Source organism: Electrona antarctica (assembly GCF_951216825.1).
Source record: "Electrona antarctica genome assembly, chromosome: 8".
NCBI lineage: Eukaryota > Metazoa > Chordata > Actinopteri > Myctophiformes > Myctophidae > Electrona > Electrona antarctica.
In genome coordinates, this window is record NC_136789.1 from 19,744,793 (window position 1) to 19,765,746 (window position 20,954).

Below are 20,954 nucleotides of genomic sequence, written 5' to 3' on the forward strand. Positions count from 1 at the left end.
AGGGTAGACAGGACACAGCTCTGGTACAGTCTAAGTTTGGTGTTGGTGCTGTACTGGGCCGACTTCCAGACGTTGTTAAGCCTCTGTAAGGTGTTTCTGGCCTTGCTGAGCCTGCTTGTGATGTCGTTACCTGCGCCTCCATCATGACTTACTACGCTGCCTAAGTATGTGAAATGTTCTGTTGTGGCTAGGTTTATTCCTTCTATGTGTACTGGTGTGGGGTTTGGGATGTTGAGCACCATCAGTTCTGTCTTCTTCTGGTTGATCTTCAGACCTACTTGCTTTGCAAAAGTGTTCAGACGACTTGTTTTCTCTTGCAACTGTTGGTGTGTGTGGGAGAACAGAGCCAAGTCATCTGCAAAGTCGAGATCTTCCAATTGAGAGAAGAGGGTCCATCTGATGCCTCTTGGTATGTCTTCGGTGGTTCTTCTCATAACCTAGTCTATGACCAGGTTGAAGAGTAGTGCAGACATAACGCAACCTTGCCTCACTCCTGTTTCGACTGCGACAAGGAGGACAAGTTGGTTTGGTATCCCATATGAACGTAGTATTCTCCACAATCTGTCTCTGTGAATACTATCGAAAGCCTTCTCGAAATCCACAAAGTTGATATACAGTTGCCTCTGCCACTCTGTACATTGTTCTATGATGTTACGTAGGGTGAATATATGGTCAATACATCCCCTGCCTTTTCGGAACCCTGCTTGTTCCTCTAAGTTTCTTGTCGATTGCATCCGATAGTCTTTGTATAATAATTTTGGCAAGGATTTTGCTGGGGATAGACAAAAGGGTGATGCCCCGCCAGTTGTTGCAGTTGCTGAGGGCACCTTTCTTTGGGATCTTCACAATTTCACCTTTTGTCCAGTCGTCCGGTACCTTCTTCCTTTCCCATATGGCTCTGAAGAGTTTTAGCACTTTAGCTGCCAGCTCTGGTTCTGCTTTGAACAGCTCTGCATTTAGGCTGTCCTGCCCGGGAGCTTTCCCATTCTTGAGGGATTTGATGGAGGACATGATTTCTTCTATCTCTGGTGGTTCAATCTCAACATCAAGGTCGGCCTCTGCTTCCTGTATATCAGCCTCTAAAGTTGGAGGTGGTCTGTTGAGGATTTCGCTGAAGTGTTCTGCCCATCTAGTTTCGATATCTGCTTCAGATGTGAGGAGTCGTCCATTTTTGTCTGTGATTGGCACGTCGGTTTTTCGGCGGTACTTTCCACATATAGTATTGGTGATCCTGTATACAGTCCCCTGTTCCCCTCTTTTGGCTGCATCTTCTGCCTGCTTCACAAGGTCCTCCATGTAGGCCCTCTTGTCTGCTCTAATCATCTTTTTTACTTTTCGCTCAGCTTCTCTGTACTGGTCTTTGTATCTTTCCTGTTTCCATGACTTTCTTCTTCAGGTGTCTCCTGTTTTCAATGCACTGCCAGGTGTCTGTTGTGATCCAATCCTTCCTTTTGTTTTTGGTTGTTCCTAGACAGGCTTTACTACTCTCAGAATATACTGTTTTAATCTGTTCCCACATGGTGTTGATGTTTTCTGGTTGTATGTGACCATCTTCAATGCTCGTCAGCGCTTGGAACCTGTTGACACTCTTGACTCTGGGAATATGCATTTTCCCCACATCAAAACGCTGACGTCCTAATTCTCTTCGCTCTGTTCTCCTGAGCTTGAGCTTCAGTACTGCTGTTACCAGGTGATGGTCACTGTTGACATCGGCTCCCCTCCTCACTCGTACATCTAGGAGTGAACGTCTCCAGGTGCCATTCACCATCAGGTGGTCGATCTGGTTCTTGTCTCTTCCATTTGGGGAACACCATGTCAATTTGTGTATGTCATGGTGTGGGAAGAGAGTTCCTCCAATGATGAGGTTGTAGGTGGTACACAGTTCCAGCAGCCGTTTTCCGTTGTCGTTCATGGTTCCACAGCCTTCATTCCCCATTGCTCTTTCGTAGTTGGTGTTCTTGTTCCCAACTTTAGCATTCAGGTCACCCATTACAATTTTTAGGTCATGCCGTGGTGACCCTTCCAACTCAGCTTGCAGTTGTTCGTAGAAGGCATCTTTTGCCTCTTCATCACTGTCGTTAGTGGGGGCGTAGCACTGGATAATGGTGGTGTTGATGTGCTTTCCTCTCATCCTAACCTTCATAAGTCTGCTGTTGATGGGTTTCCACTCCATCACACATTTATCTGTTCCTTTCTTCAGTATAATAGCTACCCCTTCATGATGTAGGTTGTCATCCCTACCTGAGTATAGTATTGTCTCCCCTGTGCTGGTCTTTTGTCTGCCGGATCCTATCCATCTGCTCTCACTGATACCAAGGACGTGCAGGTTGTAACGTCTCATTTCGGACGTTACTTGGGCCAGCTTTGCTGTTTCGTACATGGTTCGTACGTTCCAGAAACCGATCTTGGTCTTACATTTAGCGTTCAGGACTTCCAACTTCCTGTCAGTAGCTTCCTTTCGGCTTTCACTACTGCCATTCATACGAGTATCATCTGATGACCCTGGAAGCCCATTCCGTACATTCGTGTTAATTTCCTTTGTTGCTGTTTCCGTAACAATATGTTTTTTTATGGTACTGGGTTGTTAGCCCTGTGCCCAAACCCCAACCTGGAGGACCAGTGGATCGCTCTTTGTCAGTCCTCTACCCTTCGACCTGTCCAGCATGGCTGACCCTGCCAGGAGAACATTTCTCCCGCTGGCATAGCTCTATGGGTCACTGAGGCACGCAAGCCCCTCTACCACGGCAAGGTGACGATCCTCATTTTGGATAGATCTTGTTGAACTGGTCATTTTGAAAGTAGCTCTCAAGTAAAAAAATCACACCCGTGTGAACTGAGTGGTGTAAGGTTTTATATAGCATGATCAGCTGTGGTCTGACGTAATGTCTGACGTAATGAAATAAGGTAAGGTATTATGTAGCCTGATCAGCTCTGATCTGACGTAATGAAATCACACCCGGATGTGATTTCACAACTGGCTTTTTCTGTGCAGAGAAAATGACCATGGTTGCTACGGTCATCCAGTTCACCCGGGTGTGATTTAATTACGTCAGAAATTATTTTGAACATAGCAACCATGCTCATTTTTTTCTGCACACAAAAGCCAGTTGTAGGAGTGGTTTACACCACTCAAAAATGTGACTTATTAAATATCAGTTAACTGAGGGGAACATACTTTGTATGCATTTTGTATTAATGATGTCAGTAATTTGTACCCTTAATGGAATGGCTATATGATTACTATTAAGTCGTATTACAATTACCATTACTATCATATACCATCACCTGTATGATACGATTGTGATGTGATAGCAAATTAAAGGCTATGCAAAGCACTACACACACACACACACATGCACTATGTTATTATTCTATGCTATAAATGTAATGGATCAGGAAGGTGAAACATAAGATATGATCTCGTAACATTACTACATTTTGCATGTGTGGAATAATTTACTCTGGAGCCACTTAAATGTTTGGGAGAAAAACACTTTCCTGGGGTTTTTATGTGGGTAATATGTGTATTTAGATATTTGTGGCCTGAGTGCATATTTAAATGTGTGCTGCTGTTATATCTACTACAAATACTATAAACATTGAGTGACTAGTTTCTTCCAGCAGTGAAATGTCCCTTTAACTTTAGTGTCACATGATTACAGATGTAAAAGAGTGAGTGAGATTATTTTTCTACAAGCTCTCAACATCTGCAGCTACAGGAAGAGCTGAAATATATAGAAGAATATAGAGTATAGATGAAAGGAACACCTTGCCAAGTCATAAGGCTGTTGACCACCTACAAATACTTGGGCACCACATTTGACAGCAAGCTGAAATTCAATGTCAACTGTGATCTGCTGTGTAAGAAAGCCTCTTGTTTGAAGAGGCTCGCCAAATTTCAGGTGGATAAATCTCTAATGAAACTGTTCTACAGTGCTTTTATTGAGTCAATTATATCCTTCTCCATTATTTGCTGGTACGGAAACCTGAACCTAAAGGACAAAAACCAGCTTGGTAGGATTGTGAGAACGGCCTCAAAAATAGCAGGAGTAAATTTCAGTAGCCTGGATCATATCTTTAAAAACCAGGTGCTTAAGAAAGCCAAGTCCATTTCTTCGGACAACTCCCATCCCCTCAGCTCTGAGTACAGGCTGCTTCCTTCCGGCCTTCGCCTAAAGGTTCCAGGGGCAAAAAGTAACAGGTATAAATTATCCTTCGTGCCTGTGTCTATCCAGGCCTTAAATGACGATAGGAGGAGGAGGTAACTTTGTCGCCGTTATGAATTTCCTTTGCTACACTGAAACCTTGAACTGTTTATTTTATTGCTATGTGTACCATGCTCTTTTTACTGTGTTTTATGTGATTCATGTGTCTGCCTGTTATGCCTTGTTGTAAACCAAATCGCCCTTCGGGGACAAACAAATAAATGAACCTGAACCTGAACCTGAAGGCCCATAGGGTACAGGTACAGAATATCCATTATCCGTCTTCAGACAGTACATTTGTTAATATGCCTATAGAGTTAATAATTATATACAAAAAAAATCTGTTTTGACAACACAGGCTCGGCGCTTCCCTAGCCTGACACTGAACTTTTTTATTTCGTTTCACTTCCAGAACATATATATTTTAATGGACGTGGGCGTGGCTAGCGATTCAGGGCTCGGGCTACCCCGCCCCCTAATGCTCAGCGCTCACGACACGCACAAGACCACAAGTAAACCAGATAAAGTTTTATTTACACACACACGGCTCCGTCTTTTTGCAGCCGCCGTCTCATTCGTTTGTGACCGTGAGGTGGAGACAGTACAAGTTCCCATGTAGACCTGTAGATCTATATTTATATAATAATTCGTTTCCATCATCATCATCCATGGCTCCGGGGACTCGCTGTGCGGTGCACGGTTGCACCAACACACGGACACGCCTGGACGAGTGGTTGGGGACAGAGTGCGTGGTCCACCGGCCGGCCACCAAGCGCCAGTGTCCCTGTCCTCCGTTGTTCACGTTCCACACAACACACGCCGAGGAGGAGGATTTGGAGTCACTGATGGAGGCTTTGAATTTGAAGAAGAGAAGAAAGCCGACGCAGAATAACGTGGTCTGTTCTCATCACTTCGTTGACGACAAAGAAGAGGAGATAAAAACAAAGTGTTGGCTGTTTGTCGACGAACTGGTGAGAACAACACAGAAGCCTTTCCCTGAGTTGTGTTTGGGACAACATGAGCAACCACCTGAGAGTCCTTCGAAGAGAGCCAAACTGGAGACGATCTGGAACAATGACCCTGCACCTCCTCAAGGTATGTTATTTGGGTGGGTTATTTAACGTTGACTCGTGGCTGTTTTGTTTTTGGCCTTTACACATTGAATTATATTAATTATTATTTGATTTCGAAATTAAACATTTAGTATTAAACAATGATCATTTATTTGATCAGGGCTATTGTAGGCTACAGGTCTGGCTGGCTATTGTGAAAATAGTTTCATCCATGGAAAACGAATAATAGATGAATAGCTTTATTGTCGATTGTCATTCAACAATACTTAAAATGCATAATTGAAAATAAATGTGGTTCCACTACTCCTTTATTTTATTTTTTAATAATAGCCTACTCAAATACTAAACACCACACAAAAAATCAGTCATTTTATAATGAGACACAATCCATAATAATAGTGTGCACAAAAAACATGTGATGTGACAATACATTTGTCTCTGAATATGAATATATTCATATTTAATGCCTTGCTTTCCCTCCTCCTTTTAGATACTACTGAAGCGTGTTGCAGTGAATCAACTCTTCCAGGCTCCAGTGTCCCAGTGCATCAGGACACTCCGGTCCAGTGGCAAGAGCCCATGCTGCTGCACCACAGCAGCTACAAGTCCACACAGGTGACCATGGTAGACTGTGTCGATGCCACTGTGGCCAGCAGTATGCTCCTTGACGACGGCGCCTCTCTGCTGCTCGCAGGAACACGTCTGGAGCATTTCCACGTCATTGTGTCAGTGTTGATGCCGTTCACCAAGCCGTCGTTTACCCTTCCCGTCGCTGATCAAATCTTGATGACCTTGATGAAGCTGAAACTGAACCGTGTCTTAGGAGAGATCGCTCAGCACTTCGATGTGTCCAAGAGCATGGCCAGCAAGGTGATCGTTCACTGGATAGATGTCATGGGTGAACAATTTAAATCTTTGATCTCCTGGCTCCCCAAAGAAACCATCCAAATGACCATGCCGTTGTCATTTAAAAAGACCTGCCCTCAGACGACCTGCGTCATTGATTGTGCTGAAAGTCTTATTCGGAGGGACAAAAAACTGGACTCCAGGGATGCCACATTCAGCAACTGCAAAGGCACCAACAACACGGCTAAATATCTTGTCGCTGTGGCTCCCAGTGGACTGATCATGTTCATATCGGGCGATTATGATGGGAGAGCGAGTGACAAGGACATCGCCAAGTCCAGCGGGTTCCTGGAGCATCTGAGACCTGGTGATGAGGTGCTGGCTGACCAGGGGTTCGCTATACGAGACCTGCTGGATCAGAGGAGGGTCAGGTTGATCCCTGCATTCCCACACAAGGGTGGTCATCATTTGGCTGATAAAAACACCAGACGAGTTGTGAATCTGCACGTTCATGTCGAACAGGCAATCGGCAGGCTGAAAATTTTCAATATCTTATCCGACACACTCCCCAAATCCATGGCAAAGAGGTTGGCCAAGATCTTAACCATCTGTGCCGCCCTTGCTAACCTGAGAGAAACATGAATCTGGTCCCTAGAGTTTATTCAGATTAATGCTTTGAAAAACAGTGTTTTTTGTTTGATTGTTTTTCAGTTTGGGGGTTTTCAAATCTTTGTATTATTGTATATTATTTGTATTTTTGAGCCAATGGTCAAGGCATTATTTATAGTAAACTGTATTAGTATTCCTCCTTTTTTCATTCTGCAAAAATAGCAAATCTACAGGCTCAACAGCGTGTCATGCTGTTCTGTGAGCTTGCAGATTCTGAAGACAGACCCCAGGGGACCCTGGTCGGGTTCAAGTGGTTAAAGAAGACAATGGCAGCTCATCCATTATGTGCAATGGGTTGACGCCCCAATGGGAGAAAGAATGAGAAAATGTTTATTCTACCAATTCAATTCAATTCAATTCAAAGCTGTGACTGGCCATTGTAAGGCGTTACACCGAAAGTAGTATCAAACAGCCAGACCTTTCACAGCTCCGCCCACAGGCAGAGAGTATGCATCTAGGCGAAGCTGTGAAGAGGCAGGCTATGCGAAACTACACCAAAAGTGGCGTCTTCTTCAAACTACCTACTGAATCAGGGTCAAGAGTCCCGTGTAGCCATATGCCCTGCACCCCTTTGGGGGGCATGTGGGAGAAAAACTTGATTTACAGAGAGGTGGTCTCATCCACTGAAATGTTAATGGCCCCCAGGCCCCCTTCCCAGCCATTTTAATGGTAGCACATGCAGCTCTATTCTGATTTATAGTGTTCAGTAACGGGGGTCTTTCCAGCTCTCTATTAAACTGAAAATCGCTACATTTTCAGTTTGGGATGCCAATTTGATCTTTTCAAAGACTAACCACTAGCATGGACGGAAATTGAGCCCATAGGGCCCTATTTTTCGTCAGTGCCTTACCCCTTATCCATTATCTTCTTTGAAAAAATATAAAAAAATTGTTCAACTAGCCAATCTACATCGCCACGTTGTGAGCATGTAGATCGGCTATTTGAACTATTCAAAAATGTTTTAAATAGGGCCCATAGTGTTTTGTAGTCTGTAGCACATAGGTAAATTACATTAGAAGATGCAATATGACAATGTCATGTTAACTAGCTGAAGTTAGTTAGTCCAAGTGCAGATAGCTGAGCTAGCTAGACTGTGCTTTTTCTTTTCTGTAATGATAATTATACTCTTTTAATCTTAGTTGTGCCTACAACTCTTAACATTTTAATCGTGGTTTCATGCTTAGTGTTGTTGCTGTTATGACACCTGTATGATTCAATAAAGGTATACTGCATACCTAGCTGTGTATTCATTGAGACAATGGCGAAACTCAATATTGTGTTTAAAGGCTTATTCATACTCCAGCTTTAGGTGATAAGGTGGCCAGACCAGGCTCCAGACTTCCCAAAATAAATTGGTCAGGCTACTACTTGGCCTCACTCCCCGAACCCACCTCACCCCTGCCCATTTTGACAGGCTGGAATGGCTTAGGGTTGACGACAGAGTACAGCATCTCGCAATGGGTCTGGTCCACAAGATTCGCTACGGCATCACTATACCCATGTATCTTAGTTGTGAGCGGCGGTGGCTCAGGGGTAGAGTGGCTGGATGGTAACCGCAAGGTTGCCAGTTTGAATCCGGGCTCCCCCAGAGTTAGTGTCGAAGTGTCTTTGAGCAAGACTCTGAACCCCTAATTGCTCCTGATGTGCTGGTTGGTGTCTTGCATGGCATCTATAAATGCACCATTTACCATTTATCTGTCTAAATACTTCCTAAATGTCAACGAAGACAAAGTCCACACCCATAAAACCAGAGGGAGTTCAACAAACCATGTGCAACCCTGATTCGGCATAAACAAGGGACTAAATTAATTTTGGTCGTATGCCACCAAAATGTGGAACACCCTACCAACAGTCATAAGACATGTGATGGTGTGAATCCCTTGACTCCTTCAAAAACGCTCTCAAAGGGTTACTCCAAAGTGGAGTAACTAAAAGTATTTTTCTTCCAGTGAAAAAATAATAATAAAAGATTCTGGCCAAAATGTGCATTTTACACGTGTGGTGGGGTGCTCAGAGTGCATCCACCGTGGAAAGTAGACTTTCTTCACAACAAAACCATCTTTGTATTGGTGAGTAGCGAAACCGATCCATTTATTTTAGTAGTGTCGAGAAGCTGGTCTGCATTTCATGTGAGGGCAATACATTGAGAGTCCCATAGCCAAGAGACAACGGCTTAATTGAGACTATGGACCAGAGACGTGATGAAAGCTGTGATGGATGTAGGGCTGACTTTCTAAGTGATTAAGCTATGGATTACTTTTCCGTTTAATCAAAGGATCGAGGAGCTGTTTTTTTTTCTCCAACAAACTGAAATTACGTCAGACCTATATACATTGCTGCACAACGGTACAGTGTTGTTCAAGACTTGACTGAAAATAGTTGATCTACAAACTCAAAAACACATCGCACTGTGATGCGATGTGAGCTTGTAGATCTGCTATTTTCAATATTTTGCCTATAACAATTTATAAAATGAATGATAACTATATTTGTTTAAATAATCATTTAAGTTGATTTGTTGAATTAACTGTTCAGTGTTGCACTTCTCTTCTCTACAGGTCTGAAAGGTCACATAGTAGTTACTAGTTAATTAAGGTATTTTCCTCTAATGCCGCAAATTCAAAGGAAAAGAGGGTGCTGATTCTCCTTTTTTGCCAATGGGTTCTCAGATTCGTTTTCTACACCTCGTTGCATATTTCTCTCACACAATCTGGCAACACTGCTTCCGGAACACGTATATGGAATTATGGATTCGGATTTCGGAACGCATATGGAACAGTGAACACACAGCGCTACACAACACAACAACAAGCATGGTTACTAAACAGACTCAGAGACGCAAGTTTGATGTTAAGTTCAAAGAGGACGTTTTACGCTATGCAGCGGAGCATTCTGGAGAGAAAGCCGCGAAGCACTTTGATATCGATTCTAGACAAGTCAGATATTGGAAGAAACAAAAGGACGAGCTGATGGCAGAGCCTGACAATAAAAGAGCACGTCTACCTGGAGGAGGGAGAAAGAGAGCTAGCGACGAGATGGAGACACAACTTTCAGATTGGATACGTTCAATGCAGCGCGACGAACACGACCGAGTGTCGAGGAAAACGATACAAAACAAAGCGAAGGAAATCTACTTAACAGTGAGTGATGGAGGCAAGGCGTTTGCGGCCAGTAAGGGTTGGCTGCAGAAGTTTCTGCGGCGCAATGGCCCTTCACTGAGACGACGCACCACCGTGGCACAGACAAGGAACAACCCAGGTAACTGTAAGTCAAAACAACAGCAAAAACCTTTTCATATCAGGATCCATTATTCGTTCAGCATTTGAGCCACACGGAACACCATTAGCCTCTCAGACCCAAGACTTGGAATATTGTGTTGTTGATACGATTTTGTCCACAATTCCATGCTGTATTGATGTGTTACCATAGGAGAGATAACAGTGAAATAAGTGGTACATCATTAGCCTATTATCATTATTATTATTTGTAACAACGTGTCCCGTTTAGATATTTAAATCTAAACGAGCATTAATGGGGCTTATGTGAGAATTCAGAATCATAATATTATGATCTAGAATTCAGTTCAGAATAGTGTGTGTTTGTTTGTGTTTCAACACAAACGCACTATTCTGAACTGAGAGAGTCGGACTTGACTGTGTCCGTCCCTCTCTCTTGTCCGGGTTGAAACACATCCACCACCACTAAAGACCCGACCGGTGAGTGTGAACTTGGTGTGAACTATATGGTGTGAACAGGAGCGGGAGGAATACACAAATTCAAAGACTGTTTGTTTTGTGGCCTAATGCTAAGTATTAGTTGAGAGAGTCTAGAATCCTTGCCCACTTTAGAGGTGTTGGAGTGTGTTCTGTTTTGTACCAGAATAAATTGTGGGCGAAGGTATGTTTTTTTTGTTTTAGTTTTGTTTACACAATAAGAATGTAACTTGGAGTGTTGACCTGAAAGAAAGGGGTATTTTCAATATTATGGCACTGAACAGTGTTAAAGTCAGTAAGTTGCTCGGTTCAGTATTTCGATATTCATGAATCATGTTATCAGACATGCCACCTTATACAAACCCATTGCAACTTCAAACTGTATTTTAATCATAAACACCCATCCTTGGTTCAGTGGTGACTGATATTGATTGATATTGGAATTTGTATTAACAGTTTGTCGAATAAGCACAGTTCAAGGAAAGCAGAGGAGAACGTTTGACTTGAAGTTCAAGCTAGCCGTTGTGAAATACGCAGAGCAGAACTCTGGAGAAGCATCTGCCAGACACTTCAACGTGGACCCAAAGCAGGTCCGTGAATGGAAACAAAAGAAAGGTGAACTGGGCTCGCTGTCGGCCATACATGGCAAACGGGTTCGCTTGTCAGGTGGAGGGAGGAAGAAAGTGACTGAAGAGCTTGGTAAGATATTTTTGACAGTATCTTTTACCATTTTGCACAAAAGAACATGCTGGACAGGAATTGTAACCAAATAATGGCCTGGTAGAGGCTGGTGCAAAAAAGTATAGTACAAATATACAGTACTATGCAAAATAAAAGCAAAAACATCAGAACCTCTTAGAAATCAAAAGGAAACAAAATGTGTACAGTAGAGTTTTTCTATAACCTTTTTCAATTATGTTTCATATTTTATTTGGAAAAAGAAAAATACAAGAAAATAAAATAAATAATAATAATGAAGAACTAATTGACAAAACACGACCCCTTATGTATTAGGAGGGCAGTATGAGTCACCAGAACCAAGGATGGGTGTTTTCGATGAATCTATGGTTAAAATGGAGTTTAAAGTTACAATGGGTTTGTGTATAGGAATATCAAATATCTACTGAATCAAGCAACCTCTCCAGGGTGTTCACAAAAGCCTAAAGGCCTATTCATACATAGTTTTATGTGATAAGGTGACCACCGGTTAGTAAAAACAGAGAGATGTGTTTTGGTGACCAGGGTGAGTGGTGAGTCGCTTATCACCGCGGTGCGAGGTCATGTTGTAGTTTTCGGGGATCACCATTCACCGTATCACCTATAACTGGATGAATAGGCCTTCAGAAGAGGATAAAATGGCCCAACATCTTAAATATCCTTTAATAACTGAAAAAGAAGACAATATTTTTTAATATTAGTATTTCATTTGCGCAAAACATGATAGTCATTTTTAAGAAAAAATATTAAAGAGAAAAGGGGTCTTAAAGGTTATGAATTCTAATTGCATATTCAGGAATTGCACTATGAAAAAGTAAAGTGATTACGCAAATAATTATTTACTCCTTCCTTATTGTCTGTTATTGTGAAGATAACTGCAAGAGGAAGTCTCTCTTGAAATTAATCCTGAACTTTGGGATTTTCGTCTTTTCATTGCAGATTCTGTGGAGTCCAGACTGCAGGTGCAGATGAACTCTCCAGACCCAGCCGGATTTATTTCAGTGAAAGAGGAGGACCCTGAAGACCAGCCAGACCTCAGTCAGTTTCACTGTCTTTCTTACCATTCTCTAGCTTCGAGGTGTTTATTGCCAATACAGTTGCTACGTAGCTGCACTATAATTGTCTCCACCAGGCCGAAGGCATGGGGAGAGAGTATGTTTTGCGCTCCGTGTGTGTCCGTCCGTCTGTGTACAGCTAATCTCCGGCACCGTTAACCCGGCCGATGCCAAATTTTCACACACACTCCCTGGATGCCAACGATGAACCTCTGCCTCAAATTTTGCAGAACGGCCTGTTATAGCACCACCAGGAGACAGACTTTTGAAAAACACATTTTTTGATATTACTCCTCCAGATTCTGTCCAAAAATCCTGCAAATCGTTACACACTATCTCTATAGTCATGTGTTCAAGCCAGATCTGTCCGATATTTCATATTCCATCCTAATTGGCTAACATTGGCTTTCAAAGCGTGCAATTTACATGCAATCTTTCACGGACTTTCCTACTAGGTTGAGGAATATATCCCACCCTTTTCACATTGGCCTGTTATAGCGCCACCAACAGGTGGATTTTTGCAAATCACATTTTTGGAACAAAATGCCTCAAATCATGAACGCATCCAATTGCCATCCAATGTGTAAGAAGAAATGGCACCCTTTTCACATTGGCCTATTATAGCGCCGCCAGAAGGCCACAACCTGACCTGCCCTGGTGGAGACCTGTGCCCCAAGGGGCACTTTATCTAGTTGGCAGTGAAATCATTGTGCTTCATCAGTGTGGAATAAGATATAGATACAAATTGAATATATATATATATATATATATATATATATATATTATATATAGCAGTAGAAATGGGTCTGGATGATTGTTTCTGGTCATTGGCCACATGGCCTTTTCCTCTGTCCGTTCTATAGCCAGCAAATCCCAAAAGTCAGCGTGCAAGCCGTGCATCCTGTTGGCAGAACAACAGGATGCAGGATGATGATCAACAGGATGTCTTTGTAAGTTCGTTCAGATCTGCTTCTGCGCAGACTGCACTCGCTGTTGACTTGAGTGCAACAGTCAGACAAAATTAGTCTCCCATTGATGTTTATCCAATTTGTCCCACACCTTTCGTTAACATGCAATGTGTTCTTTAATTTCCTGAAGCCCATTGTAAAGTCTGGAGATCATTCTATAGCATGATTCGGAGTTTAGTTAAGCATCTGTACACTTTGAATAGCCCTGATTTGACCTTATGTGTTTACATTTCAGAAAATGTGTTGTATTTGATGGCTGCACCATGCTTACTGGTATCTTTTGAATCTTGGAAACTCTTAACCACCCCTTTCTTTCCCATTTCTTTCTCATTTCCCATCCAATATTTGGGGCCTATATAAGGATTCTTGGCTGTAGAAACATTCAAAACAGGCCATTATTTTCATTGCAGGATTCCATCTTTTGACATGTTTCCTTGTGTAATCTGAAGTTGAGCGTGATTGCATCCCTAACATATATACTGTATGAACCTCAATCTTTGCTCCCAATTATAATTTGGAGAGTTGGCCATAGGCTATTTTGCCTTTCTCTCTGCAAATATTAGTTATTCTTTACACCACACTATGTCTCCAGTTAACACCCCGATGGCCCAGGACGAAGTTCACCGTCTTTTCAATTAGTAACACCCAGCGCCCAGGACGAAGATTGATCAAAAAGACGGAGGTTATTGATATCAAAACCGATCACATCGCTCCACAGCCTGGGATCGCCTGTTTTAAGATTTTCGGTCTCGTCCACTAAACAGGGGGGGGACATTTTCGATGACGTCCCACTGTTGTGCAACATCGAGTGTTGCACAACAGTGGGACGTCATTGAAAATGTTCCCCCCCTGTTTAGCCGACGAGACCGAAAATCTTATAACGTTAACACTCTAGAGGCGATCGACAACGGGAGGTATGATTTAAATCTACCGCGACTAGCAACAGGACCGCGGTGGGCTATTTAATAGTGTAAGCTGACAGGAAATGGGGGAGAGAGATGGAGAGTGACACGCAGCACAGGTGGTCGTGATCGGGTCGATCGAGTCGAACCTGCGACACGCTGTCAAGGCTCGGGCCTCCAGTTATAATTATTGATGCCACTATGTCTCCAGTTATTCAAGTCCTTATTCATATTAATTTCAGACCAGTGTGTGGAGTCCAGACTGCAGGTGACAATGAACTCCCCAGACTCATCCATGGCCATTTCTATTAAACAGGAGGAACCTGAAGAGCACCAACACCTCAGTAAGTTTCATGTTTTCTCTCCACACACACACACACACACACACACACACACACACACACACACACACACACACACACACACACACACACAATATTTATTTCCTGAAGACCTTTGTAAAGTCTGGAGATCATTCTATAGCATGATTCGGAGTTTAGTTAAGCATCTGTATACTTTTAATAGCCCTGATTTGACCTTATGTGTTTACATTTCAGAAAATGAAATTTGTTGTCTACACCATGTTTATCTTTTGAATCTTGGAAACTCTTAACCACCCCTTTCTTTCCCATTTCTTAATAGGCGCAAGTCAGCCATATCAGGTGTCCGGCCATGTGTTTCCTGCTGAAAGAGGTAATATATGCATGTTAATCATAACCGTTTACAAACGACACCAATCCAAATTCCAAACCATACAGTTGTACACAATATATGTTTGAAACTTACTTCATAGAAAGAAGTGTGCAGCTTCCGCATCCCAGCTACGACATCTACTTTGATGACAGTGGTAAGAGAATTATGCATATTACTCAAGACTATTTACAAATTAACAATTACAAATCAAGCCATAAAGCTGTACACAATAACATGTTGAACCTTTCTTATTAGACGAAACTCAGCTTTCGCAAGGCTCCAGGCAGGACCACTTTGCTGTTGAAAGGGGTAAGATTAAGATATGCATATTAACATGCATGAAGCCAAGACAGAAACAACTCAAACCCAATGTAATATATGATTTTAACAGTGTGTTTGACGTGATACAATACAAAGTCCATTTCAGTGCAATGTAATAAATGGTTGAACCTTTGTTGAATAGGATCCAGTCAGCAGCAGACGGCCTCTGCGTCTGGGCAGCTGGGTGCAGGGACAGACCACGAGCCACCGGATGCCTTTGAGCAGAGTGTTCTGCATAGCCTGCAGGAGCTGAGGGAGGAGGGCCGCCTGGAAATGGACACGCATTACTTTATGCATTTTGTGGGCCATCGCATGGACAAATTAAATGCCAGGAAGAAGGCCAAACTTCAAATGGCCATTCACCAGGCACTTCTAGATGCTGAACGCAGCGACAGCGACTAAAAGTATTTTGTTTTATTCTTTATCGGAGTTGGTATTTGGCACACGAGGAGGAAGGAGAAGGTATTATTATGCAGCGTAAAGATGAAGAGATAGAAGCCCTTATCGCAATATGGCCAGACGATCACATTTATCAAATGCTGAAAAAACACTGCAGCATACAGGATATTTAGCGAGAGAATGGAGGCGATTGGGCTCAATGTCACAGTAAAGAGTTTGCAGCACTCGCAGTACAGATCTGAACCGGGAACTCTGAGTCTCTGACGGCTCCGCTGATCTGGAGTCAGATAAAAGTCGTAGGTTTGTTTGCGTAGACAGTAGGCTACTCCTATTTCAATCTGAGAATCCCATCGTCAAATATTCGGGAAAACAGTGGCCCCTGACGCGAGGCAACAGTCTGTCTTGAGAGACTACTGCTATTTTAACCTACCAGGTTTATTTATTTATGTATGTAGGCTAGCCGCTAGGCTACTTTACAAAACAAGTTGGTAAAGTTGTAGCGATCTGCTATTGCGCGCGCACGCACACACACACACACACACACACACACACACACACACACACACACAATAATCTACTAGTTCCCGACACACCCTCTGCATCCACGTTACTCTCATTTTACGTCCTAACTATTACTCAAGGTATAAGTTTAACGCCATAGATTTCACTGTGTAGTTTATGAATTGAACACATTGACAAAGTTCCTTACTGCGGTTACAAAGCAGTGTGAAAGCAAACGCAGCAAATTTAAAATGCAAGAATGATGCATCTTCACTCCCAATTTCACCGAATCTACCGAATTACAGGTGTGAATGTGATGTGATTTCACTATATTATAGTCACACTTTGAAATTAATGAAGAACTAAAGTAGGTTGCAGTATACACTGCAGTTACAATTTACAATTTAGGCATTTAGCAGACGTTCTTAATCCAGAGCGATTTACATTAAGCAAGAACAAAAAAGCGTGGCAATACATCACATACATAAAAAGTAGTTATCATGAAACATGCGTAAGCTAAGAACGTAACAGTGGAATATCTATATAATGAAACTATACATATAAACTATATACTATACTATTGTACTATATACATATATACATAGTATAATATAGTGAAGTGCTATGACTACATACAATACAATTCTAGTGCTGTCTATGTCTACATAACATGCTATTATGGAATTCCAAATTAGTCCACTGTAAATGGAGCATTTTCTTTAGCCATTGCTAAATTTATTCATCATAAATTATTTTGCATTAATGATTATGAAATATTTATCAAATGGTCATGTGTTGGTCACATGAAAGTGAGCATTGTCTAATTCACTATGGGAGACCATTTTGACCAAGTGTTACAATATCATAATTACCAAGTGACTCAGGAGTTGGAGCGTCCCGTCTTGGAATTAGCCCATCGCGAAGCCCCACCCACTCTGCGATGGCAAGCTACTTCTCGCCCATTGAGATGCTTGTTAAATGACGGGATTTCTCCATATAAATAATTGATAGTTTCAGTAGCAAGAGCATCAAAATGTCTTCTAAATCTAGTCAACCAGGCCTGCAGTAGGCTGTGCACTGGACAAATGTAGCGAGGAAATGTTAGAGGGAGAAACAGCTTGAATCTGACACTGAAGTCACTGAAGAAAGTGATGATTGGGAGGAGACCAGTTGAGGTCAGTCAGTGTTAAACTCAGGGACAGGAACTACATGTGTGGCGAAGGGAACACTGGGAAATGGCAGAACGACTAAATTGGGTAATAAAAGAGGGAGATGAAAAAACAATTTAATTAGAAATAATAACAAGGAAGCTAGTGTTAATTTGATGATGGAAGCTTTCAAGTACTCACCAGTTCTAACCTTCTAAGCTCTCTCTCTCTTTCTCCCCTGCCCCCCCCCCCCCCCCCCCAGGAGAGATATCCCAGAGTCTTTATGGCCTCTACTTCCAAATGCTGAGTAATGGACAGACAACATCATCAGCCTGTCAGCAAATCTCAAGCTCTACAACCTGGGACAGGAGAAAAACCTTTCCACTGTAAACCTTGTGACGAGAGATACGCCAGCGTGTCCACACTGGAGAAAAACCTTTCCACTGTAAACACTGGCAAGGGTTTCAGTCAGTCAGGTAACCTGAAGATACGCCAGCGTATCCACACTGGAGAAAACCCTTTCCACTGTAAACACTGGCAAGGGTTTCAGTCAGTCAGGTAACCTGAAGATACGCCAGCGTATCCACACTGGAGAAAAACCTTTCCAGTGTGTAAAAAGAGTTTCAGTCAGTCTGGTCACATGAAAATACATCAGCGTATCCACACTGAAGAAAAATCTATCCACTGTAAATCAATAACTCCGCTCACTTGAAAAGGCACCAGTGTATTTACACCAAATGCAGGTGGATAGAAAAGCAGAAATACTATGGATATTCATACTGCTCTTGTCAACATTCCCCAGTTCTTTCGTTTATCCGATTAAATCCTTACTTATCCTCTATTTATAACATTCATCTTGATTCATATTTATGTAATTATGTTTATTATTTTTATTATTACTAGACCATCGGCCTACTTGAGAACGATGCGATCTGGAGAACCGTGGGTCCGACCGACTCGATACCGGGCACTGCACTCCCTGGGGGGGGTGTGTGGAACGTGTGTGTCGTATTTGAAGTCGGTGGGTCAAACGGTTCTCGAGTTACCTGCATTACAACCGTACACACACACACACACACACACACGCAGACAGAGACGTGGATGCCATTATAGTCCAGGGTCAGACGATAAGGACTGCCCGCTTGTCCGGGGCATGTTAGAAAACCACCTGCCTATTCTGAATCTCATAGGCTGAACAGTGCTCTAGATCAGGGGTTCTCAACCCTTTTCAAGGTCCATTGTTTATTCGGCATTTGAGCCACAGACCACAATTTGATGACATTTAGCCTTTCAGACTCAAATAAAACATAGAATATCTTATCGTTGAATACGATTTTGTCCACAATTCCATGGCGTTTTGATGTGGTACCATAGAATATCAGGCAAACATTGATCAAAATAAAACTCCTTCTTCATTCTCTCTAGATGTGTCAACTTTTTGTAAATTAAGTAATACAGATGTTTAACAATAATGTAACTGTATTCAGTTGAGTAGAGTTGACAGAAAATAATTCATGCTCTCTATTGTGTTTGCACAGAGACCTGGCAGCAGAGATGGTGGTTGCAGAAAGGCAGGTGTTCTTTGAAAGCACATGGTTGTGGTTAGCTTCACATCTGTCATTTCTTGCTACTAAACATGATCTATGGTTTTTGCTTCGGTTAATGTCCCTCTTTTTAGTACAAATGTTGAGATACAGTGGTAAAATATATTCATGATTAAATTCATGTGATGTGTGATATTCTGGTGCCGTGTAGAGTGAGGTTTATTTAACCACATTGGTTGACTCATAAGGGAAATCTTGGTTGCATTTAATAGTCAAATGCTAAACCTATAGTGTGGACACTGGATGGGTCCCAGGAAAGATCCCACCAAAGATCAGTACATCAAAAAGAGATGCAAAAAGTTATAAATTATCTGTGGTGTTCATTTGATGAAATTAAGTATATGCACAGGCTCCAAGTTTATTTTGGCATACTGTACATCAGTCAAATACACATCATTAGAGCAGTATAAACATACTGAAGTTGTGCATATTAAGGGGATGCTGCACCCTCACTAGCAGTTACAATAAATCTGTGATGTGTGTTATGTTGTTTGAGAGTATCACGGAGCTCATTCTTTAATGCTGGCAACTCCTGTCCATTTAAATAAATTATCCATTGTGGCTATGAGTGTGCATCCTTTTCTTTACCTTTGATGACTCCTGTCCTTGGTTTATATCCCCTTGTTATTGTCTTAGTAAAATTGCGATAGTTTTAACCCATCAAGACCTGAGGCCTATTCCAAAAACTTAAAATTAAGCAGATGTACAAGCTGACAGCACGGCACAAAATTGCGTGCTGTGAACTTATATCTGCTATATTTGAAAAGCTAACGCAAAGATCGATACAATCCATACGTTTTGATTGAGGGAGGTAATTGCAATGATGTTCAAACGAAAATAAAGTTAAACATTGCAAGCAGTGTTAAATCCTGTGCTCCATCTGCTTATTGACTGTCAACCAGGTGACAGGAGTCCTACAGTTGGAGGCCATCGATATGGTCCTTTTCTTTTTGCTGAGGTTTGCGTGATCTGCGCAAAAGGACAGTTAACCCATTTTGGGCGGGAACCCCTTTTGGTGTTTTAAACATTGTTATAATTTAGCTATTGAAAAATAGCAGATCTACAAGCTCATAGCGCGCCACCGAGTGGCGCGCTACGACCATTATCTCATTATCTCGACCATTATCTCCCTGACCATGTCTCTTTAACTCGGGGGTGGGCAATTATTTCCCCAAGGGGCCAAATGAGAACATATTGTGGAGGGCCGGGCCAAAAGTCTGAATTCAATTCTACATAATATTAATTTTATTTCTATATAAAAAGCAGTAAATTGAGTATATGTTTTTGTATTACCTCTGACTTCAGTAAATAAATACTTAGTAGTATTAAATACTTAGTAGTCCATATTTTGAAACCTCTACATTTGGCATCCACCTTTCTTTTTTTGGCATAAGCGGACATTCTTTGATGAGAAGGAAGGTAATAGGTTGTCAATCACTCGCAATTCAGGCAGGAATTGCAGGAAACCGATTGCGTGTACATGAATAAACAGGCTTCAAAATAAAAGCAATGCAGTTTTAGTCAGATTAGATCGTTTTATTTTCAAATTTCCAAGTAACCTTTCGCGGGCCAGTCAGAGTCAAAGGGCCATATTTGGCCCCTGGGCTCTGTAATGCCCTGGTCAGTGTAATGCCCTGGTCTGCTTTAACTCATATGCTCTGAACTTTCATTCCTTTCTTTAAAAAAAAAAGAAATTGTGAGAGAATAACGGGCCCATTTACATGTTTTTTCAAATCCATGTAAATGGGCCAATTTGCTTAATCTACTATCCAGTCGGTGTAGCCTATGCTTCCCCCTCTGTTATCCTCAGTATTCATATGCTGTACATTCATATATAAACAATTCAACAAAAACAGTTGTTTCAATGCACACACATATCGTTAAAAAAGGAAAATCCAGATACAGTATACAACAATAATGATCACAAATGTATTTCTGATGCACACTTCTCGTGGGTAATAGCGTATTTGACCAAATTACCTTCTACTAGACCGGTGCCCGGCTGTAGAACACAGTCGGTAACGATGGAAGTTGGAGATCCATGCCCCACCCGGCTATGCAATACCCGTTGTACCCGTGTCAGAGTACCCGTTCCACCCATCTGTCTGTGTCCCTTTTTTGCCCATTATGGAGATTTCTG

General features: G+C 42.0%; 2 protein-coding genes across 7 annotated transcripts; both read left to right on the top strand.

Annotated features, from left to right (window-relative positions):
- The first annotated feature begins 4,679 nt into the window (after window positions 1-4,679).
- On the top strand, window positions 4,680-8,027 carry LOC306927818 (uncharacterized protein). Its single transcript, XM_079507672.1, has 2 exons — window positions 4,680-5,300; window positions 5,769-8,027. Exons 1-2 carry the CDS (start codon window positions 4,874-4,876, stop codon window positions 6,764-6,766), a joined length of 1,425 nt encoding a protein of 474 aa, XP_079363798.1. The 5' UTR covers window positions 4,680-4,873; the 3' UTR covers window positions 6,767-8,027.
- Window positions 8,028-9,554: 1,527 nt separating this feature from the next.
- On the top strand, window positions 9,555-19,375 carry LOC306927769 (uncharacterized protein). 6 transcript variants are annotated; one of them, XR_013790577.1, is made up of 10 exons: window positions 9,555-10,057; window positions 10,963-11,205; window positions 12,163-12,261; window positions 14,391-14,492; window positions 14,791-14,841; window positions 14,942-14,995; window positions 15,097-15,150; window positions 15,305-15,566; window positions 17,473-17,768; window positions 18,749-19,375. XR_013790577.1 is itself a non-coding variant. In XM_079507618.1 (9 exons), exons 1-8 carry the CDS (start codon window positions 9,607-9,609, stop codon window positions 15,562-15,564), a joined length of 1,314 nt encoding a protein of 437 aa, XP_079363744.1. In that variant the 5' UTR covers window positions 9,555-9,606; the 3' UTR covers window positions 15,565-15,566; window positions 17,473-19,375. The 6 variants fall into 6 exon arrangements, 4 of the variants coding, with proteins under 4 accessions (XP_079363744.1, XP_079363745.1, XP_079363746.1 ...); XR_013790578.1 differs by having other exon boundaries at window positions 17,473-17,686; XM_079507618.1 differs by having other exon boundaries at window positions 17,473-19,375.
- The last annotated feature ends 1,579 nt before the right edge of the window (window positions 19,376-20,954 follow it).